This window comes from Dermacentor andersoni, chromosome 4, assembly GCF_023375885.2.
Source record: "Dermacentor andersoni chromosome 4, qqDerAnde1_hic_scaffold, whole genome shotgun sequence".
NCBI classification, from domain to species: domain Eukaryota; kingdom Metazoa; phylum Arthropoda; class Arachnida; order Ixodida; family Ixodidae; genus Dermacentor; species Dermacentor andersoni.
This window is the reverse complement of record NC_092817.1, coordinates 161,188,985-161,215,312: the sequence shown is the minus strand read 5'-3', so window position 1 is coordinate 161,215,312 and position 26,328 is coordinate 161,188,985. Positions and strand designations below refer to the sequence as shown.

General features: G+C 46.0%; 1 protein-coding gene across 1 annotated transcript in view; it reads right to left on the bottom strand.

Annotated features, from left to right (window-relative positions):
* Positions 1-26,328, bottom strand: part of LOC129386583 (uncharacterized) — a 61,980-nt gene that overhangs the window by 15,604 nt on the left and 20,048 nt on the right. Inside the window, exon 3 of the mRNA XM_072287557.1 lies at positions 17,667-17,799. Coding sequence (XP_072143658.1) covers positions 17,667-17,799 — 133 coding nt within the window. The remainder of the gene's footprint in view (positions 1-17,666; positions 17,800-26,328) is intronic.

The following is a 26,328-nucleotide window of genomic DNA, read 5'->3' as shown; positions in this document are numbered from 1 at the left end:
GTTATAAAAATCTAAAAATATTGCGTCAACTTGGAACGCGGCGTCTATTAGTGCGTGTATGTCGTTAATAAATCCGGAAAGTTGTGTGTGTCGCATGAGTAGCCCTTGCGAAAACCGTGCTGATGCTCTAAAATAATGTTATGGTCTTCAAGGAAGTTGATGACTTGACTGTGTATGATATGATCGAGTAATTTACAAGTAGTGCTGGTTAAGGAGATGGGACGATAATTAAGGGGAGAAGCACGATCACCTGATTTGAAAATGGGTATTATTTTAGCAATGCGCCAGTCATTAGGAATACCACCAGTTGATAGTGACTGGGGAAAATAGAGCTGTTAACATAGGAAAAAATACTATGTGATGTATTCTTTAAAATTTTAATGTTGAAACCTAGATGGTCGGCACTAGACGACATATTAAGATTGGTTAGTAGAAATAAAACACCAGCCTCACTGATGTCTACCTCATGCATTGTGATTCCCACTAATGTCTTTAAAGTTGGCAATGAGTTAACGTCTTCATGAGTGAAAATTGTTACAAACGTATCATTAAGAAGTTGAGCGCAATCTGAATCGGGGATGGGAACACCAAAAGAATCAGTAAGAATGATGTCAGTGGGAATTGCAGGGTTCACTACACGCCAAAAGTGACGAGTATTATTCTTTAGCGTGGACGGTAAATCATGAGAAAAAAAGTTATTGCGAGTGGATTTTAGCAATGCGTTATAAGCCTTTTGACACGCTTTGTGTTTATCATGGGCACTCGCTAGACCAGTCACCTTAGCCTGCCTGTAAAGTCTTTTGTTTTGTTATTAAGCCGCCGAAGCTTGTTTGTAAACCATGGAGAACTGCTTTTGCAGGAAATGGATAACACAGGAATGTAGGTGTCAATGAGTGAACTGAGGGTGGCCTTAAAGAGGACCCAGTTCTGTTCAATGGAACGTGAATGAAAATCATGCAGAAATTGACATGAAAATGTTGTTAATTCATTCTTAATTGCCTCGAAATTGGCTTTACCGTAACACCTTATTTTCTTTTTAGTAATTATTCTTTTGCTCAAGCAAAAGTTAATGCATCCAGTTATGACACCATGGTCAGCGATGCCTGCTTCATGAGTTATGTGGGATAATATATCAGGATTATTAGTTAAACTAAGTCTAGTATATTGGCAGAAGTTTCAGTGGATCGTGTTGGTTGACTAATAAGTTGGGTTAATGAAAAGTCAAGACAAGTGCCGATAAAGGTATGTGCGGCCGCATCCGTGGCCGATACGGAGAGCGTCGACCAATCTATATTTGGAAAATTGAAATCGCCAAATATGATAATTGCCGACTTCGGAAAATGCGCGCACACCTCGCTCAGCACTCGATGATACTCTTCGGAAAACGCGCCAGACATGTCGGGTGGACGGTAAGAAACGCCAATTATCACACCAAATGCAGCACCCTTCAAGGAAATCCAAATACATTCCAGAAAATAATCGATAATGATGGGTGCGGCGATGAATACTTCCTTTATCGCGATGAGCACACCGCCCCCTCTACGCTGTTGCCTATCACATCGAAAAAACTTGAAAGTGGATTCACTCGTAAAGATGTTGTTATCGTGTATGGTGTTGTTAAGCCAGGTCTCGGTAAGTAACACTAAATAAGCCTGGAATGAATCGATGAGCGATGAGAGTGCAATACCATTAGCGATAACACTTCTAGCGTTGGTGCATAAAAAGAGAAATTTGTTATCAGTGCTACAGTGCAATTTTACGCATATATCTAAAGATTCCTCATAACTTTGTTAGTTTCTTCAAAGCCATGAATGTTCATTCGATATGACATCGCAATCTGGACACATTCTGTCTATTGGCCACATTTCTGCGTCTTTCATTAGTAAATTCTGGTACCTGTTGCAATGTTCCAACGGTTCTAGAACAAATATGCAGAGAGAGACTTCATCGGGTTTTTGCACTGTTTATATGAATGAACAAGCCGGAGGAACATGTTCTGGCTTGTCCGCAATGGCAGCCTGAGTTTATCGCATTTGTTTCTGAGACAGCTTCTAAATCGACTTTCGTACCTTAGAGACGTTCAAGATCCTTTCTTGCGCACAGCCTACCAAGTACTGCCGGCCAGTGCTTTACCCCAGTTTGTCGCACCCCAGTTGCTCCTAGTAGTCATGAAAGGTCGACCGCAGGATTACATCAAATGAGTTGTTGAGTCGTGTCGCTTCCTGTAGGCACGATTTTTTATTGAATACTTAAGCATAGCTCCGGTAAAAAATTGTATAAGGATTTATGTTATGTTGTTCTCCCAATTACATTGTGCCTCACTCAGTTCTACTGGGGAACATGGCGAAGAGGGCTGAAACGTGTAAAAAATACGCCTGTGCATCCTGCGGTAATATCATTATTTTAAAATTACACACAGGTTTTTTTTTGCCAGTTAAAGCACGGCTGCCTGAAAAGCGATTCTTCGTTACGGGGGGCGACCACTATTCCTTGTGCTGCAGACCAGAAAGAACTGAGCACGTATTCCTGCAATGCTGGGAGGGCGTGTTGTTCTGGGTTGTCCTGCAAACGATCTTAAATGGGAATTTCTTTTTGGACGCACAGAGAATAAAGTGCCTAATGATGGATAACGAGGATAGCTCCCCACGTGATATTATGGTGTTACTGGTTCCGCTTTGCATTTGGACATCATGCATGGCTGTTGCCATGCAGACATTGATGCTCGTCCTGCTATAGAGAACTCTCGCGAACCTCTAAACTTATTACTGGAAATGGGCAAAAAGTGCAAATGGGTCTACCCGATGGGGTGCCTAAGTGGAATCATTGTTACATAGTGTCGCTATGCAGAACAGGACATGAACATCAGTTCTTGGCTGTATGGACGACGGGCCTGGCTGGTTGGGAGCAATCTCGTACGACACATCTGAAAGCTGTAACAGGATTCGGTAGAGACTTCAATATCCCGACAGAAGTTTTTCCGACAGGCCTATACGACGAGAGGGTGACCACAGGAGCACGAGGAAGCCAGCTATATACCGCACGCCCCTATGATGCGCATCGTAACGCGACTTCTGGGGAGCTCCGGAATCGTTGAGGCAAGCTCGGAAAGTCTGACGGGCATGTGTTGCCATAGAAATTGCGTCGCTGGCAAAGCGGTGTGCGACTGTGCGACTTGTAGAAGTACAGTGTCCAAGGGCAAAACGGGATCCCGGCCAAACAGTAGATAATATGGCGGGCAACCTGCAGTGTCATGGCGGGACGAATTGTACGCGAAGCAACGTCCCAGTCCTGGTGGTCTAGAGAAACGTATATAGCTAACATGTCGGTAAGCATATTGTTCAGTCGCTCTAAGGCCGTTAGTCTGTAGATGGTAAGCAGTGACTATTGATCAGTACAGCATGAGTGGAGGATATCATCAATGACCTTTGAAAAGAAGTAACGTCCGGGATCCATGAGGAGCTGACGTAGAGCACCGTGGTGCACGATGATGCTGTGTAAGAGGAAATCCGCGACGTCAGTGGCGCAACTTCTAGGCAGAGCTCCCGTAATGGCGAAGCGCATGGCGTAATCGGTTGCAACCGCAGCGTATTTGTAACCCTTAGTTGAGAAAGGGAAAGGGCGAAGTAGGTCGAGTCCCACGAAAAAGAGAAAGAAAGGCTCAGTAAGAATGTTGATGGGTTGTAAAAGCGCAGCTGGAGCCATGGGAGCAGGCTTCCGGCATTGGCACAGGTCGCAAGCAGTCACATACCGACACACAGAGCGTTAGAGGTCGGATCAGAAGAAACGGCGCCGGACTCGGTCAAAGGTGCCAGTAACACTGAGATTCCCAGTGGTGGGCGCGTCATGGAGTTGTTCAAGCACGGTGCTTTGAAGGTGCCCCGGTACGACCAGCAGTAGGTCAGCACCATCAGGGCGCAAGTTGCGTTTGTATAGGACTCCGTCGGAAATACAGAAGAGACGATGGGAAGAATCAGGAGTTGGTAAGCTTAACCGATCCATGATGATTCACAGAACGAGATCACGATGCTGTTCATCGCCAATGCTGAGGAAGCCTGAGATGGGCATAATGCTGGTGACGGATCTGAGGTCTGTGGCTTCCGGTGGGTCAACAGGGTGACAGGACAAACAATCGGCGTCCTGATGTAAACAGCCGGATTTGTACACTACAGAGAAAGTGTACGCTTGCGAGCGCAATGCCCAACGCACAAGACGCCCTGTAGGGTCCTTCAACAAGGAGGGCCCGCAGGGCCCGTGGCGGTCGGTAATTACGCCGAAATGGCGACCAAATAGGTGTTGGTTAGGTCTAACGACCTAACCAACACTAGGCACACTCGTTCCGTGATAGAATAGTTGCGCTCTCTGGGCAGAAGACGTCTTGCGTAAGCGATACCGCACTCGTGAGCACGCTGAAACTGGGCAAGAACAGTGCCAATGCCATGACGACTAGCTTCTGCACTGTTTTCAGTGGCTGCTGAAGGGTCAAAATGGGCTAAAATTTGGGAGCTCGTCAAGAGTCTGATGAGTGCTGTGAAGGCTTCGCCCTGCCGCTGACCTCACACGAAAGCGATGTCGTTCTTCAAAAACTCGGTTAGAGGGCGAGCAATGTCAGCCGAATTTGGAACAAAGCGACGAAAATACGAACCTATGAAGCCTATGAAGCCTATGAAGCGGCGAACGTCGTTAACCGAGCACTGTACAAGAAAGTCTTGCCCGGCTCGAACTTTGGCCGGGTCAGGTCGAATTCTATTGGCGTTTGCAAGGCACCCGAGAACGGTTATTTCGCGACGACCAAAGTGACACTTAGACTACTTGAGCTGAAGTTTCGAAGCGCGAAACACAGTAAGGACAGTCGCGAGGCGCTCAATGTGGGTTTAATATGTTGGAGCAAAAGCGATTACGTCATCGAGATAACACATACAAATGGTTCACTTCAAGCCTCGGACAAGGGCATCCATGATCCTCTCCAACGTCGCGTGGGCATTTAACCCCGAAGGGCATGACTCTGAATTGAAGAGTCCATCAGGCATAATAAAGGCTGTCTTCTCGCGATCCTTCTCATAATAGCGATCTGTCAGTAGCCCGAGGGGAGGTGAATCGATGAAAAATATTTTGCCCCATGTAGGCAGTCAAATGCATCATCGATACGAGGCAATGGACACACGTCCATTTTGGAGATCTTGTTCAGACGGTGATAATCAACATAAAATCTCCAGGTGCTGTCTTTTTTCTCAACCAGGACAACTGTTGAGGCCGACGGACTAGCGGAAGGCTCGATGATGTTCTTCCCGATCTTCATGACTGCTCTTTGAATGATGCCGCGCTCTGCAGCAGACACGTGGCAGGGGCGTCGATGGACGGCACTTGCGTTCCCGGTGTGAATCTGATGAGTGACTACGGCTGTCTAGCCGAGCAGGCGGCCATCGAAATGAAAAAAATATCGTGGTAACTAAACAGAATGCGCCTAAGGTCTTGAGTTTGAACTGGAGAGAAGTCGGTAGCGATCATATTATTGACGTTGTGGTAGGGTGACGAAGCCGAACGGGAACACGCGATGATTGGGCTGACAAAGGTCGAAATAGTGGGCGCGAGCGGAGATATCTAATACCCGTGCACAGGTATCAGACGGGCCACTGTCATGTTACCGGGAAGAACATGTGCAACAGACCCAAAGTTGTGAAAGGGAAGTCAAGTAGAATTATCGAGAATGGTGACAACGGTATTTGGGAGCACGACGCCATGCTGTAGAATAACGTCGACAAGCAGAGAGACGATGTAGTCGCGATCAGTAACATGTGGTCGAGCGTTAAAAGGTACTGTAGTATCGGCTTGAGGCAGCAACCGGGCCAATTTGGCAGAACAGAAGGACGGACGATGTGCATCAGAAACATAATAGCTGTCAGATGGAAGGTGATGATGATATGTGGTTTTTAATGGCGCAAGGGCCAGTTGTGGCCAAAGAGCACCATGACAAATGGTAACTTAAAGGATTTATTCTGAATGGCGTGGACAGTGAATTTATTATGGTAGGTGTGATATGGCTGTATAAGGGCCTATAACTTTCGCTCTAAATGACGTATATATATAGCTAGTAAAATAATGACACTGATTAATTATGGACGTGGACGATGGCAGTTGTGTTTTGATAAAAACATAAGACCAGACAACAGTTACACTAAATCATCAAGACGGCCCTCGAATGCAAGGGCTGGTAATCACGTGTTAAAATTTCCTGGCCAAATTATTTTCAGAATGTCGGTTTCAGCTAAGAAATCTAAAACTATTTGCAGTTTAAAAAACGGTTCATCACTAAGAAAAAATGCAGGGTGAAGTGGTATATTTTCCCGATATGCAGAAGGGAAATACTTTTTCCTCTCTGTTTCTATTGCAGGGCACTGGATAAGAACATGGAGGACAGTCAGGCTATCGCCGCACCTACTACAAGTAGGAGGGGCCCCGCCAGTCAAGAGGTAGGAGTGAGTACTGTAAGTGTGTCCTATTCTTAATCGGGAGAGAAGTACTTCCCTGTACCGTGTTGTTTTGTCATTTATCCAATTCCGCAATTTTGGTTTTATAATGTGTAACTTATTCTGTGTTTGTGTATCCCACTCTTCTTGCCAATGATTCCTCAATTTACGGCGCAGAAAGGGCTTTAGGTCTGGGGCAGGAATGGGGATGTTTCCATCTGTTGTGCTAAAACTCACTGACGTAGCGTTTTCGTCAGCAGCTACGTTGCCTTTTATGCCTTTATGGCCAGGTACCCAGCATAGGATAATCGCTTGGTTGCAAATATATGCGTAGCACAACAAGCTATACAGCTCATTCAAAACGGGATTCTTATGTATTCGTAAGCTAATCAGGGCTCTCACGACACTTAATGAGTCTGTAAAGACAACAGCCTTAGCGACATTTCTGCTCCTTATGTGTTTAACAGCCGAAAGTATCCGTATGCTTCTGCCGTAAAGATACTGGTGTGTGGGTTTAGCGGACCAGATGTTGAAAATGAGGGTCCGAGAGCTGCATAAGCAACACCAGTAGGAGACTTCGAAGCATCTGTGTAATATTCGTCACAGGAATACTTATCTTTAAGTTCAATAAAATGTGATTGTATGTGAGCCTCAGGTGCTTGTTTCGATAATTCCAAGAAAGAGATGTCACATTGAATAGTTTGCCACTCCCAAGGCGGTGGAAGCGGAGAGGGCGCCATTAAGACATTCTCTAAAAGACAGACACCTGTTTTTTCTGAGCGTGCTTCCAACCGGAGGGACAGAGGAGGCCGGACACCTGGGCGGTTACGGAACAGCCTGGCCGTGGAGGAGTCGTGAATAATTGAATGACATGGATGATCCACAGCTGATTTTACCTTCAAGGCATACGAAAAACTTAAATATGTCCTTTGGTAGTATAGGGACCATTCATTAGATTCGACGTAAAGGCTTTGCACACGGCTAGTCCTAAAGGCACCTGTAGCAAGGCGGATGCCTAGGTGGTGGACAGGATCTAGCATTTTTACTCTACTAGGTCCTGCAGAATTATAGACTATGGCGCCATAGTCAAGGCGTGTTAATATTAGACTTTTGTACAACTTTATTAGGCATCTCCTGTCGCTTCTCCAAGCTGTGCGTGACAACAGCTTCAGAAGATTCATAGTCTTGAGACACTTTGCCTTAAGATACTTCAGGTGTGGCACAAAGGTTAGCTTACTGTCTAAAAGGATCCCTAAGAATTTGTGTTCACAGCTCACAGATAACCGTTCTCCATTGAGATTGATTACAGGTTCCGCCAGTATACCTCTCTTATTAGAGAACAGGACGCACGTACTTTTTCTCGGATTTAGCTTAAAACCATTTTCGTCCGCCCAGTTAGACAGTTTATTTATGCAAAGCTGTACTTGTCGCTCACAGATACTTAGATTACATGATTTAAAACCTATCTGGATGTCGTCCACATATACAGAATAAAACATACTACGTGGTATGGCAGTCTGGATGGAGCTCATTTTGACAATAAAAAGAGTGCAGCTCAGCACACCTCCTTGTGGAACACCAGCCTCTTGCGTAAATGGACGAGACAGAACGTTACCAACTCTAACAGGGAACGTGCGATCCGAGAGGTAACTCTGAATGACACATAGCAAGTTCTCTCGAACTCCCATTTCGGACAGATCACGGAGGATTCCGAAGCGCCAGGTTGTGTCGTATGCCTTCTCCATATCTAAAAATACGGACAGGAAAAACTGTTTGTGGACAAAGGCCTCACGGATATTTGTCTCGATGCGGACAAGGTGATCGGTTGTGCATCTACCCTCTCTAAAACCGCACTGTAAGGGATCGAGTATCTTGTTGCTTTCAAGAAAATGGATGAGGCGACGGTTAATCATTTTCTCAAATAATTTGCATATACAACTTGTCAGAGCTATAGGCCTATAACTGTCGGGTGAGGAAGGGTCCTTGCCCTCTTTGAGAATGGGTATTACGATTGCTTCTTTCCAGGCAAACGGAATGTAGCCTGCGGAGAACATTGAATTGAAGAGTAACAGTAGTGTTTCTTGGGTTTCAGGGTGTATGTGTCTGATCATCTCATATATTATTCTGTCACTTCCTGGGGCGGACTTGTTGCAACAATTCAGTGAGGCCTGGAACTCAGCCATTCCAAATGGACGATTGTATGCTTCATTGGATAAGCTGTTCAGACCCAATTTCATCTGTTCTGCTCGTCGCTGGTATTTTAGGAATGTATCTGTGTAATGAGATGCACTAGAAATGTGCTCGAAATGTGCTCCTAGACTATCTGCCTGATCCTCCAGAGTGTCTCCTTGTGTATTTAATAAAGGTAAGGGATGAGTTTCGCGGCCTTTTATTTTGTTAACCCTGTTCCAGGCTTTTTGTTCGTCTGTATACGAGTTGATGCTGCTTATGTAGCTTTTCCAACTTTCTCGTTTAGCGCAGCGGCGCGTTCTTCTACCTTGCGACTTCATCGCCTTGAAATTAATCAGATTCTCTGTGGTTGGGGAGTTACGGAGGAGGCTCCAAGCCTTGTTCTGCTTTTTCCTGGCTTCCCTACACTCCTCATTCCACCATGGAATACGTCGTTTCGAGGGCGACCCATTTGTTTGTGGAATGCATACTGATGCAGCCTCAATAATGAACGCTGTTATGTATGCTACTGCGTCGTCTAAGCTAAGTTCAGAGATATCATTCCAGGGCAGCTGTGTTAGTTCGCGAAACTTTGTCCAGTCGGCTGAGTCAACTTTCCATTGAGGAAGATGTGCATGACACTCACTTTGTTTTTTGAGGTTTAGAACGATAGGGAAGTGATCACTTCCATAAGGGTTATTAATGACATCCCACTCCAGATATGGCACAATTGTACTAGACGCTATGCTTAGATCTATCGAGGAAAATGTTTTGTGTGTAGAGCTGTAAAATGTTGGCTTTTTCTTGTTAAGCAAGCAGGAACTTGAAGAGAACAGGATGGTTTCTACAAGCCGTCCTCTCGCATCGCAGCGAGAGTCGCCCCACAGTGGGTTATGCGCGTTTAGATCACCGACGACTATGTAAGGGTGATGAAGCTCATCAATAAAGCTTTTAAATGTTGTGCTAAAGAGTTGATAACTTGGGGGGATGTATACGGACGTGATAGTAACTAGTTTATTGAATAGTACTGCTTGGATAGCAACTGCCTCAAGAGGAGTTCGGAGTTGCAGTTGCCGACAAGCAACGCCTCTGTCTACTATTATTGCTACCCCGCCGGACGATGCAACAGCATCCTCTCGGTCCTTCCGGTAAATAGCGTATTGCCTAAGAAAGTTTGTTTGCGTAGATTTAAGATGTGTCTCCTGAACACACAGCACCTTTGGATTGTATTTGTGTAAGAGTTCTTTGATATCGTCGAGGTTGTGGATCAGACCTCTCACGTTCCAGTGTAATATTTGTGTATCCATATTGTTTGTGTTTATGTGCTGTGTGTCAAGAGATATCACTTAGGCTGGCTCAAGGGACCTTTTCAGGCCCCTTGATGCGGGGTATTTCTTTTTTCTTGGCGCGCTCCAGGGAGCAACGCCGTTCCTTCGGCGTCTGAGACACCGGAGAAGTTTTTGTTACATCCATCGCCTCGTCAAAGGCGCTGGATGACGCCCGCTCAGCGGGAACGCGCGGGGGTTTTTCGGGCCTGTCTGCACGGGCAGTGGCCCTGGGACCGGCAGGCTCGGAGGTCTGCTGGCCCTTCGTGGTAGGGGGCGGAAGAGCCGTGGCTGCTCCCGCCAGGGGGGCTGATGGCGTAACCGCCGTCACACTCCGTGTGACTTGCGCGGCCGCCTGAAGATGTAGCGCTGCCCCCCGGCGCGCCACATCGGTGTAGGAAGGACTGGACTGATTTTGGAGTGAGAAACGCTTACGTGCCTCTGGAAATGATAGGTTGAGTTTTACTTTCAGTTCTATGATTTGTTTTTCTTTTTTCCAAGTAGGGCACGATCGGGAGTAGGCGGGGTGGTCTCCTTCACAGTTGGCGCAGTGGTGTGTTGATGTACAGATGTCAGAAGTGTGTTCAGAAGAACTACACTTGGCACAAGTAGCACGTCCTCTGCAGTTCTGCGACCCATGCCCAAAGCGCTGACACTTGAAGCATCGACGCTGACTTGGGATATACGGTCTGACGCGAAGCTTACAGTAACCGGTTTCTATTGTTTCAGGTAGGTTGCAGGTTCCGAAAGTAATGATTATGTGTTTGGTAGGTATTTGCTTGTCATCTCGCCTCAATGTTATTCTTTGAACTTTGACTACGTTCTGGTCTTGCCATCCTTCAAGGAGTTCACTTTCGCTCAGTTCGAGGAGGTCATCTTCTGAGACGACCCCGCGCACTGTGTTCATTGATCTGTGTGGGCCCACTGAGACGGGAATTTCCACAAATGCTACAACTTTCGACAGTTTGTCATACTGCACTTTGTCGCGGAGTTCGAGAAGAAGATCGCCACTTCCCATCTTCGTTACTTTATAGCCTGGGCCAATTGCTTCAGTGAGAGATTTCGCTACAACAAATGGTGAGATCATTCTGACTGTTTTCTTATCGTTCTGACTATGTACAACATGGTACTTTGGAAAAGATTGTTTTGGCTGCATGAAGAAAGTGAATGTTTCATCGGTGCGCCCCCTCTTCAGGGAGCGATCAGGTAGCGGAGGAAAGTTATTTGCCATATAGAGCAGGAAAATTCGGCGGCGATGGTGGCCACCCACCACCGAGCCCAACAAGGGGACGCTACAAGGTTGGAAGAATACCTGCAGACGCCAGCCATGCATCGCCGCTATAACCTAATATATATATATACCCAAGGCAGGATATATTACACACGGTTAACCCTTGCCGCCAGGAAATACGGAAGTAATAGGAAGAGAAGACAGGAAAGATGTACAAGTGGGAGAGAAAGACGAAGAATGGAGAGGAGGACAGGAAAAGGCGACTGCCGATTTCCTCCAGGTGGGTCAGTCTGGAGGTGCAGCCTGTGTGAAGCCGAGGCCGAAGAGGTGTGTTGCCTCCGCCGGGGGGTCTTAAAGGTCCAAACACCCAGCTTCGGCTCAACCCCCAGGATCCCCTTTTCCCCAGACACGGCTAAGCCGCGCACGGCTACACGCGGGAGGGTCCAACCCTCGTGTGCTCGGGTACGTGGTGTCGCAACACACCAAACGCCTGCTGACGCAGACGCCCCTGCGGGGAGATGGAAGGTCCAACTGCATGACACATGTAGCGCAATCTATTAGGGCAGAATAGGTCGAAAGTCCAGCCCCAAAATCAGGTCATGCGGACAGCGGTCTAATACAATAAATAAGACGGTGGTTTGACGGCCGGGAATCGTTACTCGTGCTGTAGGCATGCCGTGAACCGGTGGCGTACGGCCGTCGGCAACGCGTGCTGTGCACGGTACGGCAGGCGTGAGGACCTCTGTGTCTTTTGGAAAGGGTGGCACTCATTACAGACATCTGCGCACCGGTGTCGACGAGAGACTTGACTGGGACTCCATCCACTTCAACGTCTAATATCGTTCCAAGGGAAGGCAATGTGACCAGAGGATTTGCAGGCTGGGTCGTTGATGCAGCGACACCTCCGGGAGCTTAACTTGCTAGTTTTCCTGTGGCACGAACGCGAGGGACGAAGAACGGGGGGCCTGCGGTGAACAAGACGTATGACTTAAGTGTGATGGTGACCGGTTGGTTCGGAGGGCCGTAGGTACGTTTTCAGTATTCGTAGATGAAGGACGCACTGAGAAACGTGGAGCACCTTGATCTGGACGGTCGGAAGGAAAGCTCCCCCTAAGGAGCGATGACCAACAACTGCAGCAATGGCGAGCGATATGTCCAACGCGCGAGCAGTTGAAACAAATCGGTCTATCGTCCGGTGTTTTCCAGTTGTCTGGGTTACAACGGCAAGTTGCAGCCGCTGAAAACGAGAAAGCAGTAGTTGGACGGGGCCGGTCCTGACACACAGTGGCATCACGAATTGGGCAGAGAGACGGAAGGCCTAAATTTGCCATCTTTTGTATGACAACGGCCTGTATAAGTGAGACAGAACATGTGTTGTCTGGGCAATGCTGACGGGGAAGGGCGGGAGACATGGCTTCAAGCTCGCGAAGGAATAAACGCGTCAAATTTTCTTATACAGACAGAGGAGGTCCACGTGGCCGTTACACGAATACGTCGAAGCTGTATTTAGCCTGTTGAACTGCTGCGTAATGCGGCGACTCTTAACCAGTTCGAAATTGCGGCACTCTTTGTTGATCGCATCCACCGAGTCATAGTTCTTGCAGATAAGCACATTGAATGCGTCATCTGCTGTGCCCTTCAGGATGTGGCCAATCTTGTTGATGTCGTTCATATCTTTGTGAACTTTACGACAGAGCGCAAGGACATCTTGAATATACGCCACCTAAGATTCTGTTGACGTTGGCGCACGGGTCGATAGCTCCTTCTTCGCTGCCAGCTGACGGCCAAAGGGCTTTCCAAAGAGGTCTAGGAGCTTCTGTTTTGCAGACGTCCCAACTCATTATGTCGTGTTCATGGGTCTCGTGCCATGCTAGCGCTGTGTCTCGGATGAAGAATATCACGTTCGCTAGCGTTAGGGTTGCGTCTCACCGATTCTTTTTGATTACACTCTCATACCAAGAAATCCAGTCTTCAACGTCCATGCCATCGATGCCATTGAAAGGCCCTGGGTCTCGCGGCTGGCACAACACGACGAAGGTCACAATCTGTGGCACCGGAGGTAGGCGGTCGGTCATTGTGGCGCTTTGGCTGTCGATAATCCTGTCAGGGCTCACACGACAACTACTGCGGAGCTCCGTGTTGGTACCCCGCCCTTCCGCCAAAATGTTGCGAGGCGGAGACAAGCACAAATGTTGTTTATGCAAGGCGAATGCTGAAGGCACGAGCTGACACTAGATTATGGGGGTCGAAGCGCCCCAGAAACAACAGCACTTCTACGTCTTCTCTTGTCTGCATGACCTGTTCTGCATCGCGACACTGTCTCCCGTTTAAAGCGCTACGTGCGTGCCTTTGCCAGGCGATAATTGCTTGCACCGGGTCAGCGTTCGAACCGCGGCGGCGTAGTGTTGCAATGCAGAAGAGGACATGCACACAAGGGAAGATGACGAGTAATGGCTGTTGTTGCTCGGGCGCTTCGTCCGCCATGTTCTAGTATCAGCCGGTGCCTTCAGCATTCTCCGTGTATTCCGCCTCGGACCAATATTAATTGTAAAACGAAGATTTTATCTCATCGTCTTTGACAATTATACAATTATAGTAAAGAACAAAAGGAAAGCATTCATGGCGTAATGATTTTTATATGAGGCTGCAGTACAAGACGTCGTGGGCTTAAATCCTGCCGTCGGATAATCTTATTGGTGGTGTTTAGATACTTATAAAGCAGCGCATTGTTTAAAATGATGAATTTTGCAAGGTCATGAAGCCGTTGGAAGCCAGAAGGACGAAGTTTAGGCAAGTACATGTGTTATCTATCCCTCCGACGTTGCTTACAAAATATCGCGTGGGAGCTTCGTATGCCCAGTAGTAGGTGGCGATAAGCGAGCAGAAATAAATCTGTATTCATCGAAACTCACCTATTCCAGCCTAGATGGCGACATAGGTTTTTTGGGTTACGAAACGGAATGACGAACAGAATGGAAGAGTACATGACACCGGGCGCCTAGTCAAAGAAGCTACACATTTAAAAGGTTAGTGTTTGTGCGCGGTGGGAGTCCGAAAGGTGCGAGCATTTGTTCGCGTCATTGCTTCACGACTACGTGTACAATTGACTATTTTTCAGATTCATATAAGCTAGTCCACACAATGGCTAGGGTTTTAGTATATTACATAGCATTCCGCAAGTTAGAGGCAGTAACGTCTGTCGTGCATTCAGAAGCTGAATACGAATATTGTGCACTCATAGAACAAGGCTGCAAACTGTTACCTCCTCAGCGTGTCTTGGTATAAAAACAAATGAGAGTTCTGCTTGTGAGTCGGGGTGCACCTTTCTTTTTATAGTTAGCTCATACGTGTTATAAGGCAGTCTGCGTCTCTAGACTGACGCTTGTTCGGGTTGGCAGTATGACGAAGAGGAAGCGCTAGGTTAGATGAAGGGCCCGTGCTTGGGAACACAGCAGACACCCGCCACCCATAGGAATTATCAAACATCGGCGAAACGTGAGGAGTAAATAACCAATTGGATAAAGTTGCGTTTCTTCAAGCAGGTCTCCGAACTGTTGCTTAGGTTTTCTTTCAAGCAATGTCACTTGTAATTGTATGAATACATGGCGTGGAAACTGATCGAGCCAGTAGTAATTGAATTTAGCTGCGTGCACAGGGTAGGAAAGCAAGGTAGCGTCGCTGTGGCCACGTCGAAAATCTGGAAAACGCACTTTTTGCACTCGTTACTCAATTTCTTGCGAGCAATTAAACTGACAACTCGCCGCGCTGAATGCGAAAACAGCATTTTCTGCTTACACTGCTGAACTAAAGCACGCTATCAAAACGATATGTCTCCTCCCAGCATAACAAGTGTCATTATCAACTTCAGACTTTCGGAGATACTTATCGTTCTTGCTGCTGGTGCCCGCGGGCGAAAGTACATTTAGCGACGAAATTTTTGCGGCTTAAGGCACTAATACTGGGGCAGAAAACACAACTATCTAAACCAAGGAGAATGTGGTGGGAGGCTAGTTTGTAAGATTGCGTACGCCCTGTCCTCTACTCCGGTGTCTGGTCCCTAGGGCAGTTCAAGTTCCCAAAAATATATTCAAATCAAATGGAGCTTAAGCATAAGTCATTAATTTGTTAAAGTGCCTGCCCACACAAAGTATGTACGCTCAGCCATTTTAAGTGCCAGCTACGTATTTAATATATATCAAGAGAAAGCAATGGTCTACTTGAGGCAATAAATAAATCGTCCCGAGTAAAGTGTTTCGAACAAACAAGCTTAATATCAATCGACTTTTCTCAAAGCGCAAGATTCTTATCCATGTCGGTCTCAGATGCGCGTCGTGTGCCCCTTTATGGAAACGGTAAAATCGTACAATGCTGTCTTTACCCCGCGAGGACACGCATAACGGTACATTACAACAGTCTTTCGGCATCCATCTTTTACTCTTTTTCGGGCTTTTGCGGGGCAGCATCAAGACGACTTGAGAACTACGAAGCATTCAGCGCGTCCAGTGATAGGAGAGCTTCTATCGCTTCAAGCCTGAACCTGGATCGGCTGTTTTTCGGTGCGGCCCCGAGGTAGCCAGCCATTACTTCGGGTAGCGATATATTCGTAGTAAGCTTGGACACAGTGAAGCACTTGAAAAGGCTCGAGTTTTGCGGATAAATACCACCGAATATATTAAAGGGCGCTTGCTTAGTTTTCGGCATATTTCGCCGAATGGCACAAGAGACCCTGTACTTCCGAAAGGTAAGAGAACTCTCTTATGCAGCTTCGATGTTTCTTTTGGCCTGACTGGCTCAGCTAGGCATACATCTGCGAATATTGTTAAACGTTCTCACGGCGGTACCTACGACGAAGGCTACCACTTTGACTCTGTTGCCATTTTATAATGGCTTTCCCGAGATTTAACAAATGTGTCGTTTCTTTAGCGGCAAGTGTTTATATTTAACGCCTGGTGACATTGTTTAGAGAAGCGTCCGTACCATAGACGACATATTGGTGACTTTATAATTAGGCTGCTTCAGAAATGGCTTTCTAGAACGCTACAAGCAGGTGGCAGAATGTGACTGTATGGCGCTTGGGTTCTTCGACCACGATGAAGGAACGGCGGTTTCCAGTCACGGAGGACACACGATGGGATTGACAGTGCCGAAGGGTTGTCATTAAACTCCTTATTCTTTATTAAACCATGTCTCGTCAATGCTACGGGTGCTGCAGATTCCCTAAATGTGTTTGATTAGTCCTTATTCACAACCGCAAAATTAAATATCGAGACGTATTGCAATAAGTACTATGGTGAGATTTATATCGACGAAAGAACGGCGCACATAACGGAGCAGTTGGCCTCGTTCAAACAAATCTGAACGCAGCACTTCTGTTCCTCACGGCTTTAGGACAAACAGGAAGTGACGGCAGCTTTTAGGTGAATAAACAGGCGGCAACGAACTATATGGCCTGTATAAGGATGACGTAAACAGCATCTACCCTTTAGAATGAGTAAACACGTTGCTGCGGATTGAGTTATCCCTTCGTGAGTCCCGAGAACTAGAGAAATATGCCGGCATAATGTAGAATAAGTGTACATTCATGCTAAGAAAATCAAGTTACCCGTCTTTTTTCATGAACCATCGTAAAGTCCGAAGTTAAACGCAAATTTGCTGCGGTCATCATTACTTCTTTCGTAAATATTTGAGTAGAATAAAAACCAGCTTCTACACCTTGTTGGCACACTAGCTATCAATTCCTCGCCTACATGGACGTTAGATGAACGTGCAGCGTCTGGCACATGCGCTAGGCCATGTTAGCCTATAATATGTTGTTTCGAAACGTTTGCTAGAATTCAAATTGACTCGGCAGTTTTAGCTACAGTTTGAGCGACATTGTAGCACAATTCAGCAAGAACGTAGCGTCTTGTTTGAGTTTAGCAAGACGCGCAAGAAAGATGGCAACATTGCTTCGTGAGCAGCGTTCATTATATGTTGAATAGTTGTGTACTTGGAACTTCGGATCATATTCCACTCATGAAGCAGTAACAAGTAGGCCTTAAAATGATGGTAAAATTTTCAAACTAGCCAATGGGACCCCTATTCTAAGGCAAAACCTTCTTTTCACCGGCTTACAACAAAAACACATTCAGGTGTGCATTACTGACGTAGTTAAGCAGCACATGACACTGTAAATTATACCAACTGGACGCCTCGAGACGATGTCTTACGTACATGCTGCTGAAGGCGTGGTGCAAAACACTCTGCTTGAGCAACAAAATACTACGTTGAAAATTGCATTAGAACTTGTTGGTGGCATTAACATGAATGTCAGTTTAGTTTTTCGCCCATAATGCGTTGTTGAACGGCAAACTCGTGAAGTAGCATCTTGCAGGCGTCTTGTAGACACCTGCTTGAAGGCTGGTGTGACCGACTCTTCTTTATCTAAGTATCCGGTATGTCCAACTTGAGCAGCTGTAACACAATAAAACTACTCACTCTGGATCAATTTGATGGTGCCCAGTCCAGTACTCGTAGTTTTCATCCAGACCCCAGCTTTTCCAGCCCGAGGAAACGGTTTTATTGAGGTATGCCTCAGCTTCTTCAGCAAGGTTCACCATTTTGCAGGTGCCTAGAGGAGAAAATATTGCGGTAGTGCTTTCGGCTTATGTTCAATAAACCATTTTAAAGCGTTATCACTGCACATACATGCATACATACATACATACATACATACATACATACATACATACATACATACATACATACATACATACATACATACATACATACATACATACATACATACATACATACATACATACATACATACATACATACATACATACATACATACATACATACATACATACACATGTTGGAAATATCTGTGAACAGTCGCCAAAGAACCCTGTTTGTTAATGCCACAAATTGATTCTGCTTCTGACTCATTTTGTTCAAGTTATCGTTTCAGGATGCCGCCAGGCAGCTTCTCATGCTCCGTTACTCCTGCTACCTGAGCACCTCTCAAAAACGATCCTGTCTGTTTGGCTGGCATCATGTTGCTATTATTGTATACCGGTCATCTTGGCGTGATCTTCATGAAGCAGATAAGCTCTTCTTTAAGTACGTGGAACACGATCAGTTACTAAAGAGAGACGACTGGCAGTATAAAGAAATATATAGACAGAAAGAGAGAGAAGAGAGGAAGTAAAGGCAGGGTAGTAAACAACAAGCGCGTGCTGATCGCCACTCAGCACAAGGAGAATGGGTTAAGGGATGAAAAGAAAGAAAGAAAGACGCTAAGAAGAAATAACACTCTGGGTGCCGCTTTCGCCACGTGTGTTCATCGACTTAGCCAGCCTTAAATTTGAACACAGATATTAGACAGTTTTAGTACTGCGTACGTAGCGTACGCAACGGCGTTGGGTACGTAAGATAGCTACGCTCTGCAAAGTGCGCATGTGCAGAACGCAACACGAACGGTGCGTGATGCGTACGGGGCCGCTGCGTACGCACGCATCCGATTCTTGCGTGCGTGCGTAGGGAGCCTTGCGTGCTGCGCTCGTGGTTCTTGTTTGTTCGGGAGAGCGCGCGACAAAAGAGTTTCCCAAAATGGCAGCGTCAAAGGCGACCAGCGGAAGGCTGTACTTTTGAATGGCCTACGATTTGGCTTTGCTGCGTGAAGTGAACGCGCACAACCCATTCCCAGATCCTGCATGGTGGGAATGCATAGCCAAAATAGGAAATTTGCTTTTGAGAAAGCGTTCTGTGGGAGTACTGACCTAAAACTTTCAGTTCTGATAGTGGACGATTGTCCAACTGGTCCAGTACTCTGCACAGCACTTGTCTCTGAACACTATATCGCGGGCAGACGCAGATAATGTGTGCGAGCATCTCATCAATGTTGCATGTGACGCACGAGGGGCTGTTGGCCAGTCCAATAAGGTAAGCATATGAGTTTGTAAATGCAACGCCTAGCCAGAGACGGTGCAGCATGGTCTGTTCACGTCGTGGTAACTGAGGCGGTAGGGGCATCCGTATGTGCGGAGACAACGAACGCAAACGACACATGGGGAAAACGTTCGAGCCCCAGAGGGGCAAAGTAGATTTACGGGACATCAATCGCAGCCCAGCTGCAGCGTCTGTTCGAGAAAGCGAAATCAAGATACGTTGACTTGATTCCGCATGTGCAGATGGGGCGGCTTCGCCGGCATGGTCATTCCCGCTGACGTCGCAAGGTCCTGGAAGCCATTGAATGATTATGTTGTGTCCCTTGTCATGGCCGCGATTATATATGTGTCAAATTTATGAGGCCCGTTGTTCATTGGGTCCTAACCTCGCTAAAAGATCAGTCTCGTTTATTCTATGCGAATTCATTTAAAACACGTACGCTAGTTGAAAGTGAAAAAGAAAACCTTGGTGCCAGTTCTTCTTGTTTTCAAAGAAGCGCACACAAAATAAATGGGTAGTGAAACGATGCTCCTATTACTGGCCAGATTTGTAGGAAGGAAAAACAAAACGATATACGGCGACTTTTGCGGTATATTGGCAACTGCTGAAGCTAGCAGTCCCAAGTATTTATGAACTAAGTGAATTGCTAAGTGCTATAACTTTATCAATAGCTAAGTTCTCATGAGAAGGCGTGGCATAGAGCAGTAGTTTGTGTACAGTTAGCCAAAATATCTAAGCTATTTTTTATTGTTTGTGGAACATGAAGCACGGCGTCAATAAAATATAAGCCACGGGAAGCTTAGTGCAATACTGTATTGTCCGGATAGCAGTTCGCGTATGGTCTTGAGGTCCTAAAAGGTCGCGTAGTGCGGATTGTGTGTGGGTGTTGACTATACATGAGTTATTTATTTTGGATTGCAGACACACTTGATTAAAACGAGGCCAGAGTGTGCCTCGTTTTAATCAAGAAGAATTACTGTGACAGATTTACTGGGTCGAAACTTCTGTCCCTCTCACTAGCTATTATCATTATGCCTTTGTTACATTAAATTGGTATGTTTGTCCATAGACCACTATTCTTCTCTCTTGTATGATGATTTGTGGGTTTCTACAAAATGGTGCCGATAAACAGCGTATCTGTATTAATCGACAATCAAACAGCACAGAAGGCCGCCTGACGAAGAAGCTTCACCGGGAAGAGTGGAGTGAGCGCCGGGGACTACCCTTGTGTATTCAATAACAGCCGCAAGTAATAAGAATGCGGAGCTCACGATGAATAGGGCACTTATCAGAGCGACGGCAAGCATGATATTGAATGGCTTCACGCACCACACAGTGTTGTAACAAGGCTTCAACTTCACCGCATAAGCAGACACCTCGAATCGTTTCAGGAGATGCTTTGTTTTGTAGACAGAAACATAAAGATACTCACTTCTGACGAAGATGTATATGAAGAGCATGCCCTTCTGGTAGACTACAGTTATTAAGTAGTTACGTTGGAGTCATACAGGAATACTGATAGTGAGATAAGGCAGAGCGCGAACTAATGTTCAATATGTAACAGAGTGCAAAAAAGAACCACAAAAAGCTGATCACATTGAAGAAGGCGCAAGAACAAATGTCATAAAGACCGAAATCTTTAACTGCATGACAGTACTTACTGAAGGCGAAGGTTTCATCTCTGAAGTCCACCATAACATTGTTAATGACCTAGATAATGGAATCAAAGACAGTCATCAGGTGATGTCATCGCGCTTGCCTTTAAATGCGCAACGATGAAAGCACAAAAACGATGAACTAGAACCAGCTATTGTAGCCACACTGATACTTGAAGAGCCTTTCTATGGTTACAATGCATACGACCATCGGAATCCACGAAAGAATATTCGACGATACATCAATGAGCTACGATTCAGGAATTCAAGAAAACCAGATTTTAGCCAACGAGAGTCACGGTGTTGTCTGGGGCAAAGCAGCGCATACTCATTGCAACGATGACCACAAAGGCTCGCAAATGAACACGAGAAGAGAAATAAATTCCGACATGTACTGGGACCGATCACCGGAGGCCGAAAAGCGTGGATGAACGTGGAAGAGTGCCGGCCCACTGCCCGACCTTTCACTGTCGTAAATGATAGTTTCACACGAAAGTAATCTTGCTTGAAACAGCCGACCATGAGCAATCCAGTACGAAGAAGACTGATGCAGATATCCGTTAAGGAAAGAATCAGTTGGCACCATGCAGCAAGGATCACAATGCATAAAAACCGGAATATAATGTTTGCCCAGTCAGCGACATGAAACGGCCAAATAGCGTACCATTTTGTCAAGCGCATTGCCGGCACTGCATGCCGTTTTACTGATCTCTCATCATTTCCTGTAGGACCAAGCAGCGATAACCGAGAAAATTACGGGGGAAACAACATTAAGCGGAATTATCCTGTTCCAAAGAAGGATAATTGGGTACTGGGTGTTTCGCGTAACTTGAATCGAGGATGTTTTAAAAAGAAAGTAGTTCACGGCAACAGAATGAAATTTACGCCATATGGTATACCGTCATGTAGCGTTCATTAAAGTGTTTTTTTTTTAATATTCCGTTTGCTATGCATCGCCAGCGACATCGACGCGATCGCCCTAGAAAAGAAGACGGGCTCAGGCGAAGCCACGAGCGGCGTGGCAGCTTAGTCGGCTGAAAACAGAATAGAAGATCAGCGGAGTTTGAGCTCTGGTGTTGCAATAACGCCTCGTTGCCTCTCTCGCTTGTGCTCTACAAACTACTGCATATATGTTCATAATCTTTCAGTAGAATAAACTAGATCAGAACCAGTTTAAGACTGGCATTATTTCGCCCTATCTGTAAGCGGAAAACGGATGTTTAACGTGTACCCAGATATCGAAGATGACCTTGCGTGACTATCCTAAGAATTTCATATATACTCATTCGCAGTATTATTATGCATCAGAGCCTGGTATTCAAAAACTTAGCAGCGCAGGTTTTATTTATTTTTTTTCGTGTCCACACTAGGAAGGAGGCCGAATCATGCCTTTGAGAAGACGAACAGGATATTGAGCAGATTGTGTCAGAACCCAGTCATAAACGGAATTGCTGCGAACAAGTGAGCAACTACGCATGTCCGCTGTTTTCCTCACCAGAATGACGTACTGAATTTTTCGTTTTTGAAATGTGTCACGGGACTGCTGTTTCGCAAATAAAGCGGAAATAACTCTTCTTTGTCGGTGCAGGGAGTGTGTTGGAACTTCGTCCTGTCTCACTCGCTCAATAACAAGCTCAAAAATTGACTTCACCTGTTATGACAATCGTTTTGTGGCGAAAGTTCGCTGACTACCTCCGTCTATGACCCCTCTGATATATCCACATGTGACATCTGTAACCGCCAAGTAAGGAACGTCTGCCGGAGGACGGTCGGATCACACACACACTTTTTGCGGATCACACACACTTGTCGCATGACGTTCTTGACAGGTGCAGCACGTAACATTGCGTCTACAATCATACTTTCAATGGTTTTATAGTCGTGCATCGAAGCACCTTATTCTCCAATAAAATGTGCTTCTTTTGAGATAGTAGGAAATGAAGCGGGTAGACTTACGTATAATGTTGGACACGATTTACAAACCACAGAGTTATCAGGTACTTTCGTGGAGTTATGGAGAACTGAAGGCGTGGGTTTAGATGCGCGAAAATGGCGAGATTTGTTTAAAGCATTCTCATTTTGGCTCTCTTTCTCGATGGTTCGCGAACTCGCTTTTCTCAAAGGTCTCCAACTCGATTGACAGAATATCTATTACGAAATCCAGCTCAGATACTGCATTACTGCTGTCACTTGTCGCCCTTATGGTGCAAGACCTTGGGGTATGACACCACCTGGTCGTGTGGAGAGCCCGCCGCATCAGGTCGCACCGCATTGAGGAAAATGTCTGTCTTGTTCATCCCAAGTGGCTCCAGTTCCCTGAACTTTATGACGACATAGTCGCAAAGCTTCCTAAGAGCTGTTGAGCCATTTGAACTAACCGAATCCAACATAAAAACCCGTGAAAAGTACTCCTGTGCAAGTCCTGTTCTATTATTGAGGCGCTTTTTGGGTGTGTCAATGGCGTCCTTGTAGTACGCTTCAATAGCTTGCAGGCCCTCAGTATTTGAGGCTAAGAGGTAAACCTCAGGTAAATGAATTTGTCCGTCGCTTTGTGGCTTCCGTTGTAGTAAATCGTGTGGTCAAATTGTTCCCTAAAGTAATTCCATCGAAACACAGCACCAGCAAAAGAGGCGATGGTAAGCTTGGATAGCTTGGCACCAGATGCTTCCTGGGTACTACCCACCGGGGAAGTCGGAAGCTCCAGTGTTGATGACTTGGGCTTAAAAACGCGGTCTTGCTTCCTAAGCACCTCACTCATAATAATGATAGCGTTGTCCTCGTATTTCACAACGACGGTATATTCTTAATCGCAGTCTTCATCAATTATGTGGCTCTCTAGGGCATTGTTGATTTTGTTTGGGTCATCGTTGTTTACCGTGAGATATTCGTAAATGGCGTAGAACTGTTCTAATGTGGCTGTTTCATTGCCGAAAAGAGCTCTCGCCTCGTTGGTAACCCTGGTGTTCTGGTATCGTCTCGACATCTCGTTCGATTTCACCCTCTCCATGATGGTTAGTTCACTCGTAGCCTTCCCTGGTCTCCGGTAGTAGTTCCCGGGATTCGGCACCAAATATTTAAGACGACGTACGGTCCACTAGGAAGACCCGAACTTTCAAACATGAGGAACGATTTTTATTTTCAGTAGTTCTGGTAGATTCTGGCCATGCGTGCTCGTGACCATGGGCTCCCTCACGGAAGGAGACGCTTCTTCCCCGGTCCGAGACAGTGCCTACGTTAAGTGAACATCACGATATGATCATGAGTCACGCCGTAGTGGCGGACTACCGATATTATTTGACGAACTGGGGTTTTTTACCGCGCACCCAATGCACTGTACACGACGCTTTTGTATTTCGCGCCCATGGAAAGGCGGCCACCATGGCCTGGATTTGATCCCGCGCCCTCCGGCTCAGCCTCGCAACGCGGAAGCCACTAGGCCACCAGGGCGGGTGTCCGCCCTTCCTGTGTAGTCCGTCGTTGCTTTCTACATAATGTATACTGACAAACTGGCATGGTAATGTAAGCTGTATAACGGTCGCGAACAATCTAAAAATTATTAGCCAAATGCCACGTATTATGCGAATGCATGTTACATGAATTCCAGGTATCGCTGGAATTATATGTGAATTATTGTGTATGTACACACTGTTTGCTGTACTACTGCCTTGTCTGGTCTTTTGGCTCACGTCAAGCTACGTATGTAGCGCTTAGCCCAAAATGACCATTCGGTATGTAAACTGGAGAATAAAATTTATTTGATTGGATTTGATGAACCAATGGGTTTGCAACTGGCTAACCAGCATCGTTTGAAATTCTATGAAGTGTTACCAGATGTATAAGAAGTGTTTTTGTAAGGAGAACAATTGTGCGTGAGATGCGAGCGCTTCTAACACGACAGCAACAAGGTGATGGTGACGGTATTGTCATGAGAACTGATTTGTTGCAAACCGGTAGAGAACCATTACGACCTGATCACTATGGGGTGATCCGATTGAAAGGCGGTACGTCACAAAGCTCCGTAGTCTGAAAGAATCTTTCAGTCGAAGCTTTTCTTCCACTTCATGAAATTCCGCACATCACACTTCTCGGGAATTGCCATGGACTGTCAATGAAGCATAGCGACTACAGTCAAATGGCGACACTGCTATATACCCTCCTGAATTGAGGTGGAGTGTTGAGTGAATGAAGGTCCAGGGATACAAGTGTTGGTGTTTCAAAGCGCTACCTTTCATAGGAAATAATGGCGGAAAGAGGCACGCTTACGGCAGAGTTGAAGATTGTTGAAGAGTTTTCATTTCTTTTTCTGTGGCAGAGTAGAAACTGGCGGGCTCTCCCGTGTTGTGGATTTTAGAGAAAGCTGCTAAGCGATAGCACCAACGAGCCAATCGTCTCAAAGCTTTAGCTGGCGCTAGCACGAATATAGTGCTCATGCGTCTTTGGCATGTTGACCCAATTTTGTTCGGGCAGGGCATGGTTCAATTGCTCCATCGCACACGTATATTATAATCGATAGCTGCCAGCAAGTACTTCAACCACTTTGGGTTATTTTTTCTTGTTCTATAGAACTGAAGCTTCTCTGGCAACGTGGGACTTTATTGAGATACAGTGCTCGATAGGTATACAAGACGCTCAACAAGAACACAAAGGTGAAGGAGGAGGTGCTTCTAACAATTGGTGTATCTGATAAGAACACGGGGGTATGGATTCATCCACAAAAACACCTGCACATATATGAGCTAAACCACCTGTTAGAAGCGCCTTGTCTTTAATGTCGTTTTCTAGTATACCTCCGTATCTAAGTTCTGCTGATTTAACTAGCCCCTATGCAAACCTCAATCAAACTATTGCCTGTAACCGCACCTGTTCAGCGTAATAGAATAATACATTGAAACGTTCACCTCTAATGTCGGCTTGTAGGTATACCTAAAGCAGGCAGACATCCTAATGAAACAGGCTATTATATTTGAGGGCTTCTTTATTTTCTCACATCTCTTATAATCTGGCTACTGAATTTAAGGTCACCACGTATCAAAGCCACCACGTATCAAGGCCACCACGTTGGCCAATCACCAAGAAAGTTACGTACCACGTCGACACTAGGGGAGTGCAACCCTTATGCGTATTAGAGCGATAGCGTTCGTTGCTACTTCGGACAGTTTAGATGGTAGACGTTTCTCTCTATATAGAATGAAAAGGTAATAAGATGATTAGGAAAAGAGACTCGAGTAGGAAGCGAAGGTGCTGAGGTGGGGAGAGCGGAGCGTACACATGTTGTTTGCCGGATCGCGTTTGAAAACACAGCGCGTATTCTTACAGCCCCAGACATCATCGCTACCCCTCAGAAGTCTCTCGGTGACGGTGAACTTAGTTCCTGAGCAGCAAGAAAGGAAGAGGCTGGTTCCTGTATTACCACAAGCCAGTGGCGCTGACATACTGTATGCGTAAGATGTTTCTTTTTCCTCTTAATACTTTACGGGACGAATTAAGGGATGTATCTGTCGACAACCTGTAGCGCTATCTTGAAAGATATCCAATCTGGCAATGCATGAACA